Here is an 11579-nt window from a genome sequence, read left to right as displayed (position 1 = left end):
ACGTAATTACTGTTTCCACTCCACTGTACTGCCCCCATGACATTGGATTAAAATGGCTTGTTTTGCACTAGCCAGTGTGGCTCAGTTGGTTGGAGTGTTGCCCTGTAAACCGTTAAAGGTCATGGGTTTCATTCCCGGGAAGGGCACATACCTGGGCTGTGGGTTCGATCCCAGTAGGGGTGCCTGCAAAAGGCAACCAGCCGATTATTTCTGCCACACTGATGTTTCTCTCCCTCTCTTTCCTTCCCTTCCCCTCTCTCTAAAATCAAAAAAGCATGATCTTGGGTGAGGATTAAAAACAAAAAGTAATACAAAAGGGTTTGCTTTAGAAAAGGAATGCTCACTGATGTTGTTAAAAAATAACAAAAAACAAAACTCTGAACAAGTGTATATCTAGAAAAAGAAATTAGCAATCTTGAATTATGTTCTTTACTTTTGTGTGTGTGTATTCAGGGACGAAGGAGAACTCAGACTCACTTGAGTTTACACTATAAAAAACTTGTATTTTCCCCTTTTCATCCTTTCTTTGTTACCTCCGCTGATTTCACACAACTCAAAGGCCCTGTGTCTCTGGGGACTCAAGTACCAAGTTCCTTCACTCAGTGCTTATCAAACCACATTTGGGTACTTTATTCCAGAAATTATTTCATTTCAGTTGTCTGTTCAGTCTGTAAAACCTATTCGTGCCCAAGGTGCAGTACTGAGTAGTGTTCTGCAATGGCAGAAGTACCACACGCCAATTAATCCACTGGCTCTCTCCTGGCACCGGCTGCTCCCCCTTAGTGAATTCCCAGAATGCTTTGGGCTTGGCACTCTAGACCCAGGGCTCCGGTTGTAGCCCTGGCCGGAAGTAGCTGTCTCCCTTGACCTTCTCTGCAGCGCTTAAGAGCTGGTAACTCAGCACGTCACTGCTAACTTTAGCCCCGTCTGAAATCAACAAAAGTAGCCTCAGAAGAGTTGTTTCCATTTCCACAGATCCAGTTGAAAATGAGTTTTTCACCAATGACTGTGATAAAAACCAAGTACCAGAAAGAAGTAGCCATTCTGACTCCATTTTGGGTGGCACTAAAATTTGAAAATTTTTACTATTTTGTCAGATCCCAAAGTCTTAAGATCTCCAAACTGGAGATCCTTCTTACATTCTTCTACATTAGCTAGTAGGCATTGAACATTTCACGGTGGATGAGGGTTAGCTATTTTCCTACAATCTCTGTGACAAGTCAGAAAAAACAAGCCCGAAAAAACAAAACAAGCCCAAGCCTGCAATATCAATACAATAGCATCGAGTATAACATTTAAAATACAATTTTGTGCTGTAACCATGTTCTTGATTTGAACTTTGCTTTTAATATTTCTAGTTTATTGTCAGCTAATTGCTAACTGTTCATTTTCTGAGACTTTGATGTTTAAATGTTTTGTGAAATTGCGGTGATAATAAGTGGTACAGTTTTAATATCCTCATACATGATAATAAGGTGGTACCTATGTTGGTCCAAAAAGTTTTAAAATTTACTATTTTGTGAAATCCCCAAGTTTTAAGACACTACATTAGAATGCGCAGCAAAATACACCCTAATATAAAGTTGCATTCTCACTTGGAAAACTACAGATGAAAAACCAAGTTACTTTCCAAATCCATTCAACGGGAACTAGCAATCTGGATAATCCAATCCAATATCTGACGTTTCTCACAAATCTGAGCCAGTAGGGTCGTACACAACTCCTACATTCTTCTACGTTAGCTAGCGGGCATTGAACATTTCACGGTGGATGAGGGTTAGCTATTTTCCTACGATCTCTGTGACAAGTCAGAAAAAACAAAACAAGCGCAAGCCCAGACCAGACTGTTCTACGCGTAGGTTTTAGTAGACACTGATGAACAAGCGCTCAGAAGACACGTACGCTACTGTTCACTAGGCTTAGGGAAGCCCTGCTTCTCCGTGTGGTGGGTCACCCACCACTCTCTGGGAAAAGTCCACTTAACACGAACTCGATAACACTCCAGAGATGGGAGTGTCCTGTCCAGTTGGCCAGAAGCAACCAGAAACCCTGGGACAAAACGGCAGGAAGCAAGCCCAGCGAGGAGTCAAGCCTCAGGCACCACGCCTCACTAGACTGGCTCTTTCTCGTGCAAGGATCAGGGACCATCACGTAATGATTTAGTAAGTTCACATACCCTGACGACCTCTAGTTTAACCAATGAGGACTGCTACCGATATCTACTATACTGATCAACAAACTGTTGATTTAAAAAAAAAAAATCTACTTCAGACATTTGCTCCAATTATCAAAACCTGTGGTGGTGACCAAGATGTGGAGGCCAGAAGCACCTGTGACAGTTGCCTGTGGTGTTTTTAACTACAGCACCTGTCACCTCGTAGCACACATAAACTAATTACTAAAATTCTATGCCACGCCAAAAAATATATTATTTGCCCATCTGACAAAAAATAGGTATAATTTTGACCCATTCACACCTGTTGCCATTTTTTCATCTGACTCTGTAAGGGAAAAGAGGTCGGTGCCACTGACCGATCGTCAGGTACTGCATGTTTGAAAAGTTCTGGTGGCACAGCGGTTGAAAATCACTAGCCGCCCACTCCCGGAGCAGGAAATCCGCGTTAGAGCTGCCACCTGCCGCTGGGGGAGCGTGCAACCTGACACACGCATGAAACCCCTTATACGCGTAACTGGGGAAAGAAAAAATACTATGCAACTCACCTAGTTTCTCAGGACCCCGAAGATTTGTTTCAGGTAGGGACAAAAAGGCAGTGGGGAGATGGGGAAGAAGGGCGGGGCACCTGTTCTGAACCGCCCCCCCCCCCCCCCCCCCCCCCCACTCGGGTGCCTGCGCTGCCCTTCCAGCAGCTGCAACTAACGCGTACCGGGGCTACTTGGTAACGCACAGAAATGCCCAGGCTTCTTATAAATAAGTGATTGTTGCAAGACTTCAGAGCGTCCTGCGCTGCCTGAGCAAGCGCGCCCCCTCGTGGCCTTTCATGGCAACCAGGACAAAGTTAAACCAGTCAGTTCTTCAAACAGAACGCATGTAAATATGAAATTCTTTATTAAATTAGTACCTGGATGTTAGGGTAATTGGGAAAGAATTAAACTCATTGGCTTCTGAATTCTGAATAGCTAAAGATAGAGGCAACTAGAATAAGACTTAAAAGTGCAAAAATGCCAATTTTTCTTATTAAATTGATTTATATTTTAAATTCTTCATAGGTTTAACTTTAAAAAAATACATTAGATCAAAATAAACTCAGAGCTACATAACTGAAATTACATAGTGACTAGTGAGATGCTAAACAACAATCTGGAAGCGGAGGTTCGTTCGTCTAGCACTTACTGAGTGCCCATTATATGCTAGGCGCTGTTCTGGGTACTGGACATTCCAGTGAACAAAAATAACTGCACTGTTTTAAATGTGAAGGGAAGTTGTAGTCCTTGAGATGTTGATTAAATACGTCCATGATGATGTTTTAATGTGTTCTGTTCTTGGTGTTTATCTAAACAAAAAAAATATTTGGACATTTAGATTCATTTCCTTTTTGAACATACACTACGCTCTCAAGAATCCCAGTCCGGCACCGAGGCTGCGGGGGGCCATGCTGGGCCGTGCGGGCGAGCCTTTCTCGGAGGCGCTTCGCTCCCGTGCTCTCAGGCCACCCTCCCGGAAGCTGTTCTGCAGCAGGGCACTGCAGATACAACCTCGGGCTGTGGTGCACGTCACTTCATGGCTCTCGGTCTTCACTGGTGGGGCCACATTTGGGGGCGGGGGCAGGAGTAGTCACAGTGACTGGCCTTCGGAGGTAAGGACCGGGAGCTAGATGAGTCCTGCGACAGGATGAGTGTTTCCCCACAAAACTGTCCCACCCAAAAGGCCAATGGCGCCTTCCCACATAAAGACTGTAAGCTGGTGTCACCTGGTACAGAAACGTCTTAAAAAGGTTTTGTTTTTTAAAATATTTATTGATTTTGAGAAAGAGGGAGGGGGAAGGGAGAGAAAGAGAGAGAGACAGATACATCAACAGGAGAAAGAAGTTATCGACTGGCTGCCTCCCACATGCGCCCCAGCCAGGGATGGAACCCACAACCTAGGCATGTTGCTGGGCTGGGAACTGAACCAACCTCTTGGTGTCTAGGACACGCTCCAGCCAAGCCACCCGGCCAGGGCCAGGAGCTTTATTTCAGGTATCTGTTTTTTTCTACTAGAAAACAAGCCAGATAATTTTAGTTATTATATTATTAAATTATCTACATGCTGCAAAGTAAGTTCATGGCAGATTACCCAAGAAATGCACAAGTGACTTCCTATCTGGCTTCCTGCACCTTCCTCTGGCCGGGAGACTCACAGGGCAACAGGAGGTGTCTACCAAGTACTCACTGCACTGAACACTTGTGAGAACAAGGAGAAAATCTGTAACTCTGAAGACTTTTATGTCTTGGTCATAGATTTCTTCAAAATAAATACTTAAAAATAAATCATATAATTATTCAAAATTGCTTAGCGATCCCTAAGCTTCAGAGGCTTGTGAAGAAATCACCTAGAAAAGCAATCACTTCAATGTAATTACATGTTATCTTTTTTGTTTTTTTAAAGTACCCTCTAACACAGTGGTTCTCAAACTTCAGCACGCGTCAGAATCTCCAGGGGTGGGGCGGGCTCTTTCAGCGCCAGGCTGCTGGCCCACTGGCAGAGTCGCTGCCGAGCGTCTAGGTGATGCTGATGGTGTCGGTCTGGGTGCAACGCTGTAGGAATCACTGCTGTAAGATACATTCTCTACCGAGTGATGTTGTACACTTGAAACTAATATAATGCTACATGTCAATTATATCTCAATAAAAATGCCTCATATTTAAAAAGAGAAATAAAATGTGTATTTCCTAATTTAAAAAAAATTTAAAGAAAGCCCTGACCAGTGTGGCTCAGTTGGTCGGCCATCGTCCTGCAAAGCGAGAGGTCGCTGGTTCTATTTTTCAGTCAGGGTACGGCCTTGGACTGTGGATTCAGTCCCTGGTCGAGGTGCACACGAGAGGCAACTGACCGATGTGTCTCTCACATCCGTGTTCCCCTCCCTCCTCTTGTCCCTCCTCTCCCCTCTCTAAAAATACATAAATAAAATCTTTTTTTTAAATGAAGTATTTTGAATTATTCAAACTAATAAGCAACACTCACGCCTTTGATTTTTCTAACAGTAAATAAATAAAAGAACATTTCATATATGGCTCCATCAAATTTTAAATTTCCAGACTTTTGAAATGTCCTACTTAAATAGAACAGAATACATATATAACTTATTCATCTTGGCTCATAGGAATCCCCGGGAGTCCAAAGACAGAAGCACAGGACGGCCCGGAACGGGGCAATCTGTGACTCTGTGACAAAACACACGGTGACCTGGGGCACAGGCACCTGTCTCTCCCGTGCCCCTGCCCTTTGGGAGCCCAGCACGAAAGCACGGAGAGCGAGCACATGGCCCGCCGCGCATGCCGCAGTGCCCTTCGCCCTCAGGACTCAGACTCGGGGGGCTCTTCGTCAGGGCAGCAGTAGTACTCCACGAAACACACCTGCCCGTCCTCGTTCCTGATCATGTACTGCAGCGACAGGAACCCCCGGTTGTCCGTGCGGACAGACACCTTGCAGGACAGGACCAGTGCCTTCGTAGAGGGTTTCAGCAGCGAGATCTTGTACCTGCGGGAGCGCAGGGAAGAAGCGGTTATTTGCACGCACGTCCCGCAGTGCTCCTGGCCCCACGAAAAGAGCATGAGCCAAGAGCTACCAGGTAGCAAATACACGGATAAAGTCTCATACTTGTCCAAGTTGCTAATATTTTTTCTTCATTAAAAAAAACCAACTTATCCCCCATAACCCCAAATCCTCAAGTGAACCCAGCACCGCACTATTCATTTAAAAAAATGCTACACTCGCATCAACAGATTGAAAGTTTTAAAAAGTTATTAAAAATCTGGTATTTAGCCCTGGCTGGCGTAGCTCAGTGAATTGAGCGCGAGCTGCGATCCCAAGTGTCGTAGGTTCGATTCCCAGTCAGGGTACATGCCTAGGTTGCAGGCCATAACCCCCAGCAACCGCACATTAATGTTTCTCTCTCTCTTTCTCCCTCCCTTCCCTGTCTAAAATAAATAAATAAATAAATAAAATATTTAAAAAAAAAAAAATCTGGTATTTAACCTCATCACCAACGGTGAGCTCTGCACTAAGAACTGACCTGTTGACCTGGGTCTGATTACAGTGAAATGATTCCATCAAATCAGAGTCTTTGGGATAGTCGAGGTGGGAGCTTCCTGCGTTCCCAAAGGTAGACAACCTACAGCAGAAAACGAGGAAGTCGTTTACTCACTGGTCCGGCAATAAGAAGCCACATCAGAACCCAAATAAAGAGAGCACTTGTGTAAGAGACTCGTTTTAGTGAGTGAAACAGGTATGTGAACAAATGTCGACAATTCCCTGGGAACAATCTCCCTGACGCAGACCCCACAGGCTGCTGTGGGGTACAGGGGAGCTACAACCAGTAAGCAGCGTTGAGAAACACCAGTCTCAGAGCATCCAGGTGTGTGCCTCCATTTCACTACCTTAACCCTGCTGATACTGGCCTCTCCTCATCCTCACATCAGAGCTGTGCAGGGGAGAGCGTGCTGAGGAGTGACAGAAGACCCCGATGGGGGTCCTGCTCCCCACCCTCACTGCCACCCCAGGCAACGACGGCTTCTCTGCGTCTCAGGCTGCTCCTCAGGCTGGTTCAAGGTTTCCTCCCTACCACCGTTTGCCCGGGGCGAGCACGACAGAAGGCCCCGGCGCTGGCTTTCCCCCCAGACCCAGCTTTTCCAATGGGACCTTTTCTCTGGGTTCTTTTCTCTTCCCACCCAGCCATGACGATGGTCCCCAAATTTAAATTTCCGGTCTAGACCGATCTCCTGAGCTCTGTATCTATATATCCAACCACTTTCTGGCATCACAGGCTCCTCAGACTTAAGCCCAGGAAAAAATCCCAGCTCCCCATTCCCTGCCGCCAGGTCATTTCCCACAGTGGAGGCGAAAGGTACCCATGAGCCAGCCAGCCAGCCATGCTGTGAGAGACCCCTCAGTGAGGGTCCTCTGAGATGCTGCTAAAGTGCCGGAACTTTCATTCATATCACTGTTTAAGGGGGTGCCACTAATTTCCATTTTGGTTAACGTTTTAACAGACCCTGAACCAAATTTTTAACTGCCTAATGACACAGGAAGGGCCTTCAGTTCTTCTAAAGTAGACATATTAAAGAACACTTTACTCATTAATATTCTGAAATATTTCAAAAGAGAAGCAATATTTAAATCCTCTCTCTAAATTGATTCTAACCCCAAGGATCTTGCCATTTCCTAATTTGTGGGGTCAAAATATCAGGCGCAGCTTGCGAGCTGCTGATACTGGATTCCCGCTGAGTGCTGCCCTCCCTTGGGAAGCTCACCTCCGCCGACCCTTGCTAATGCTCATATGTTGTTTCTCTAAGTGTCTGTGTATGTATGTTATTTTGGTACTTAATATCATGCAATTTTGTCTCTCTATGCTGTTTCACATACTTCCCCTTCCCCTTGATTTCAAGCTGCTCTTTCTCACAGTGCTAAATAGAGCAGACACGCACGGAGGAGACCATCAGGAGACACTCAGTGAATGAGCTCTGGATGGAAAACAGCTGCTTCTTGTTACATCCTGTACTAACTTCAAAGGAAAGAAAAGAGGTACTGTATGATACGGACACTTTTTCTGACGTTTAAGCCCAGTGCCCTCACGCTGTAACTGGGTCTGTAACAGTTTAACCAGTACATGAGTTTATGAGTTAGTTTATGAGTTAGGGCCCCTAGTTTATGAGTTAGGGGCCTGCGCGACTCCTCCGGAAACTAACACTACCTCATTATGAAGCTGTTAGCCAGTGAATTCATCTTCCTGGGCCTTAAGTGTCCCGATCGATAAAAGTGTGAGGTACGAGTAAAAAAGCTCTCCAGAGTTCTGAAAACTCTAGGAACGCGGGCAATGACGAAAGCCGTGCGTCCTCAGCAAATGCGTAAGTACGGAGATGGAGGGACTGAGTCGGCGACCAGCGCACGGCCTTCGGTACCTGAAGTACGGCTTGTCGGGGGACATGGTGATCTGCAGGACCTCGCTGGTCATATCCAACTCGGAAAACGCTTCACGGAGCCCCTCTGACTGCAGAATAATTTTATTGACAACGTTGGTGCTGCAGAAATCGAAATCCAGAGTTTCCTCGGGCTCCTGAGTACTGATTTTACAGACCGTCACCACTCCTCCTTCCTCCAGAAAGAGCATCAGCGGGTAGCCGTACCCTTGGTAGCACATGCGCAGCGCCGTTAAATTCCCTGCAGTGGAAATACGTCATACTCGGGACTTAGTTGTATAGCTCTGGGTTGGGCTTATCCTCAGATGATACATAAAACTCCTCAAGAACACTTGAATTCCGCCCAATTTCTGTCACATATGTATGTCTCCCTCTATTCACAAAGGATCACACCTTCCCTGATGACGGCTTTACGCAAACAACTCCAAAACTAACTGCAAGAAAAGTGGGAACGAAATGTAACGTGACCCGGAAATTGTTTTCCGGCTTGCCAAAACACTTCAAGTAAAAACAACAACAAAAACCAAAAAACCCTTATCGAGCATGCGCACACACAACGTGCAGGATGGAGGGGCTACACGCCCGACCCTGCGGATCGCTGAGCTGCTGCAGCGGGGGCGGCCCTTTCCTGGAGGCCCCGTCTGGGCGGCCGTGGACGGCTCTGACACTGCCTCCACTGTCGCGTCAGTGCATTCACGGGAGGGGTCCTTCGGGTCTTTTCTACTGGGGGGCATGCTTCACTTTTCCCCAAATTTTAGGATCGAGTGGGAGATAAAGGGGGAACGGTTAGTGGTGGTTAGGCTTTTAACACTGGAAACCACCCGACAGAGGGAGGAATGTGACAGGACACTCCAGCCCCCTCCCTCCTTGAAGGGTGGACATATGGTGAGGAAGCGGGGGAGGCAGATGCTATTACGAAAAAAACAGCTGCATTAGAAAATGTATAGTTAGCAATAATGGAATTGTCCATATAATATTAAAATGTATTTTCTAAAGAGCCATAACTAAAGTTTCCCTAGCTAATCTCATATTCCTTTCCTATGAAATAATATTACTCTGGGAATTCCTTGTAGTTTTATATCCATGGCAACCAAATTTCCAATTTCTAAAACACCCTTAAGAAAACAAAATATATACATATTTTATAGGAAATCATTTAGAAAAATAGACATCATTTAACTAAAAAAGGAAATAATTTTTTGAATGCAGTAAACTAGGAGTTAGGAGAACTGGTTTCCATTTCTCTCTACCACTACCTGTAATTATGGGCATGTTAGGAAAAAGCAGCAACTCAAACACATTTCCACAATGTTGAAGATATTTCAGACATGTTCCGTCTTCTTTTGGTCAGTTCAAATTTAAAAGCTTTGTAAGTTAAAAAGAGATGAATGTAAACACTTTGCAAAAATAAAGGGAGCCACAAGCACCTTTCAATACTGTAAAAAGTCAGAATCCATGATTGTGACCATGGAAAAATGATTTTGCAATTCATTTTCTGAACCAATGTTTCTATTACTTATACTCTAATAGCTTTTCTTGTCTTTTTCTGACCATTCTGGATAATGTTTTCACGTCATTATAATAATAAAATGGTTCACCTGGCACAGGATTTGATCCAAAAATAGATAAACAGTCTAAAAGGACAGTTAAATTAATTCGAAAAGTAACAGGCTCTTCCTGAACTTTAAACTCTTGAAATATTCCAGCCTGTAGAAAAAAGTAAACATGACAAAAAATAAGTATATTGAAGAATGAAACTTAACACAAAAGGTTCTAGATTTCATTTTGTATGTTAAAAAAAAAACCACATTATACTAACCCCATGAAAGTCATTTCTGATGATCAATCAACACATCTTAAGCTTTTTCTACTCTCATCCATTAGAGTAACACTAATCAATAGTAAAAGGTGGAACAGGGATGTTGGTCTCATGCAAAGGCTTGTGAAGGGGCTCTTCATCTAGCTTCTTGGACCTGCTACCCACCACGTGATTCTCCCGCCTCCTTTTGGGGCCATCCGTACAGCGCAGGCCATTTGGAAAACAGCCAAACAGTGTGGTAATGCATCAGTGATAGTTTCCAATTTCTTTTAAGGATGGGAACCATGTCTTACTTATCCCTGAGGTCATACTGTGCACTTAGGTGTTAAAAAACATGCTGAATTATATATGAAGTCTGAACCATACAGGTAAGACTTTGTAGGAACAAAGAGATTACATTATAACCAATACAAGGAAAAAAGTGTTTTTTAATAAGGGCAGTAGTGATAAAGAGCATATAACCTGCAAACAAATGTTCTGGGCTCTCACTGACTGTTGGCCAATACCTTAAACCGTGCCTCTGTTTCCACATCTGTAAAATGGGAGTAATAACAGAGCCTACCTCCTGGCACTACTGTGAGGGTTAAATGAATAAAACATATAAAACGCAAGAGTATCTGAACTCTTAATAAATCTTAGACATTATTATTCTTAACCATTATGTCTGTAAGGACAAAAACATTTCCTATTGTTTTCTAAGTCAAAGACCTTCGGAACTCACCCCGCTAGGTGAGCAGCACCCTCCGTCCCCGGCCTATGGGCGTCCCTTACGCACCTGGATAAAGGCGTTCGCTTGCACACACTTGGCGTTTTCCACTGTCACCTTGATTCCATTTTTGGTGGCGAAACACGTGGCATGGTCCCGGAAATGAATGGCCTTCAGGACCGTGGAGAGGTTCCTGACGTTGTCGAGACTGGCCACCAAGCCGCAGTCACTCTGCTCGGGGGCCCGCTGGGGCACGAGCGGCATGGTCCCCGCGCGGCCGGTCCGCTCCCGTGGGCTCCGGGTACCTGGGTGGATGCACAGTGAGACCCCCGCCACCGCGCGGCGACAGCGCTGGGGCGACGTGGGGGGCCCAGACGTGGCACCTGGGGGACCGGGGACGGAGCCCCACCTCTGCCACTTAACTGCAACTTCAGGGAGATAACAGTTTGCTCGTCTTTAGTAAGACGACAGTGATACTGGACAAGCTGTGAACCACGCTCACAGGTAACCAAGGAGGTAGCTCTCCTCGGGGCAGGTTTCGCCACGCCAAACTGGGCCCAGGTAGGTGGGAGCTGTCCCGCGCCCCCCACCCCGCCTCTTAAAGAACAAGGGGGCGGGCGCCGAGTCCTCAGAAGAGCCACCTGGAGTCCCGCCCCGGGGCGGCATCTGATTACTGGTCCCGGGAGCCCAGGGCGCGGAAACCCTACCTCTGCCGTGGGAGCTGGACGCCTAGGAACTCTTCCCGGCCAGGTCACTGGGGAAGCGGGCGGCAGCTCTCGGGGACACACGGAGCAAGCGGAACAGCTCCCGCCACTCTTTTCGGATCGGCGGCCCACCTCGGCCACCGTCACCACAGAGCTAGCCGACGCCTAGAGAGGCGAGCGTGCAGCGCCACCGAGACCGGAAGAAGGCACGGAG

At 46.0% G+C, this 11579-nt stretch overlaps 1 protein-coding gene across 1 annotated transcript; it reads right to left on the bottom strand.

Annotated features, from left to right (window-relative positions):
* Positions 1-4205: 4205 nt before the first annotated feature.
* On the bottom strand, positions 4206-11507 carry RAD1 (RAD1 checkpoint DNA exonuclease). The gene is made up of 6 exons (XM_028521505.2): positions 11369-11507; positions 10731-10966; positions 9735-9843; positions 8119-8377; positions 6234-6332; positions 4206-5698 (listed from the first exon to the last, which is right to left on the bottom strand). Exons 2-6 carry the CDS (start codon positions 10923-10925, stop codon positions 5515-5517), a joined length of 846 nt encoding a protein of 281 aa, XP_028377306.1. The 5' UTR covers positions 10926-10966; positions 11369-11507; the 3' UTR covers positions 4206-5514.
* Positions 11508-11579: the final 72 nt, after the last annotated feature.

The sequence above is a fragment of the Phyllostomus discolor genome, chromosome 3 (assembly GCF_004126475.2).
Source record: "Phyllostomus discolor isolate MPI-MPIP mPhyDis1 chromosome 3, mPhyDis1.pri.v3, whole genome shotgun sequence".
Taxonomy (NCBI): domain Eukaryota; kingdom Metazoa; phylum Chordata; class Mammalia; order Chiroptera; family Phyllostomidae; genus Phyllostomus; species Phyllostomus discolor.
Note: the sequence above shows the minus strand (reverse complement) of the source record. Positions and strands in the feature narration are given on the sequence as shown.

What these genes read in the sequence shown, in the direction of transcription:
- RAD1 (XM_028521505.2), bottom strand. Translation starts at nt 10,925, where the DNA reads ATGCCGCTCGTGCCCCAGCGGGCCCCCGAGCAGAGTGACTGCGGCTTG. An exon ending in AAGCGAACGCCTTTATCCAG is followed by an intron (nt 9,844 to 10,730) that starts GTGCGTAAGGGA and finishes TTTTTTCTACAG; the next exon opens with GCTGGAATATTTCAAGAGTT. An exon ending in CCCGACAAGCCGTACTTCAG is followed by an intron (nt 6,333 to 8,118) that starts GTACCGAAGGCC and finishes TTTCTGCTGTAG; the next exon opens with GTTGTCTACCTTTGGGAACG.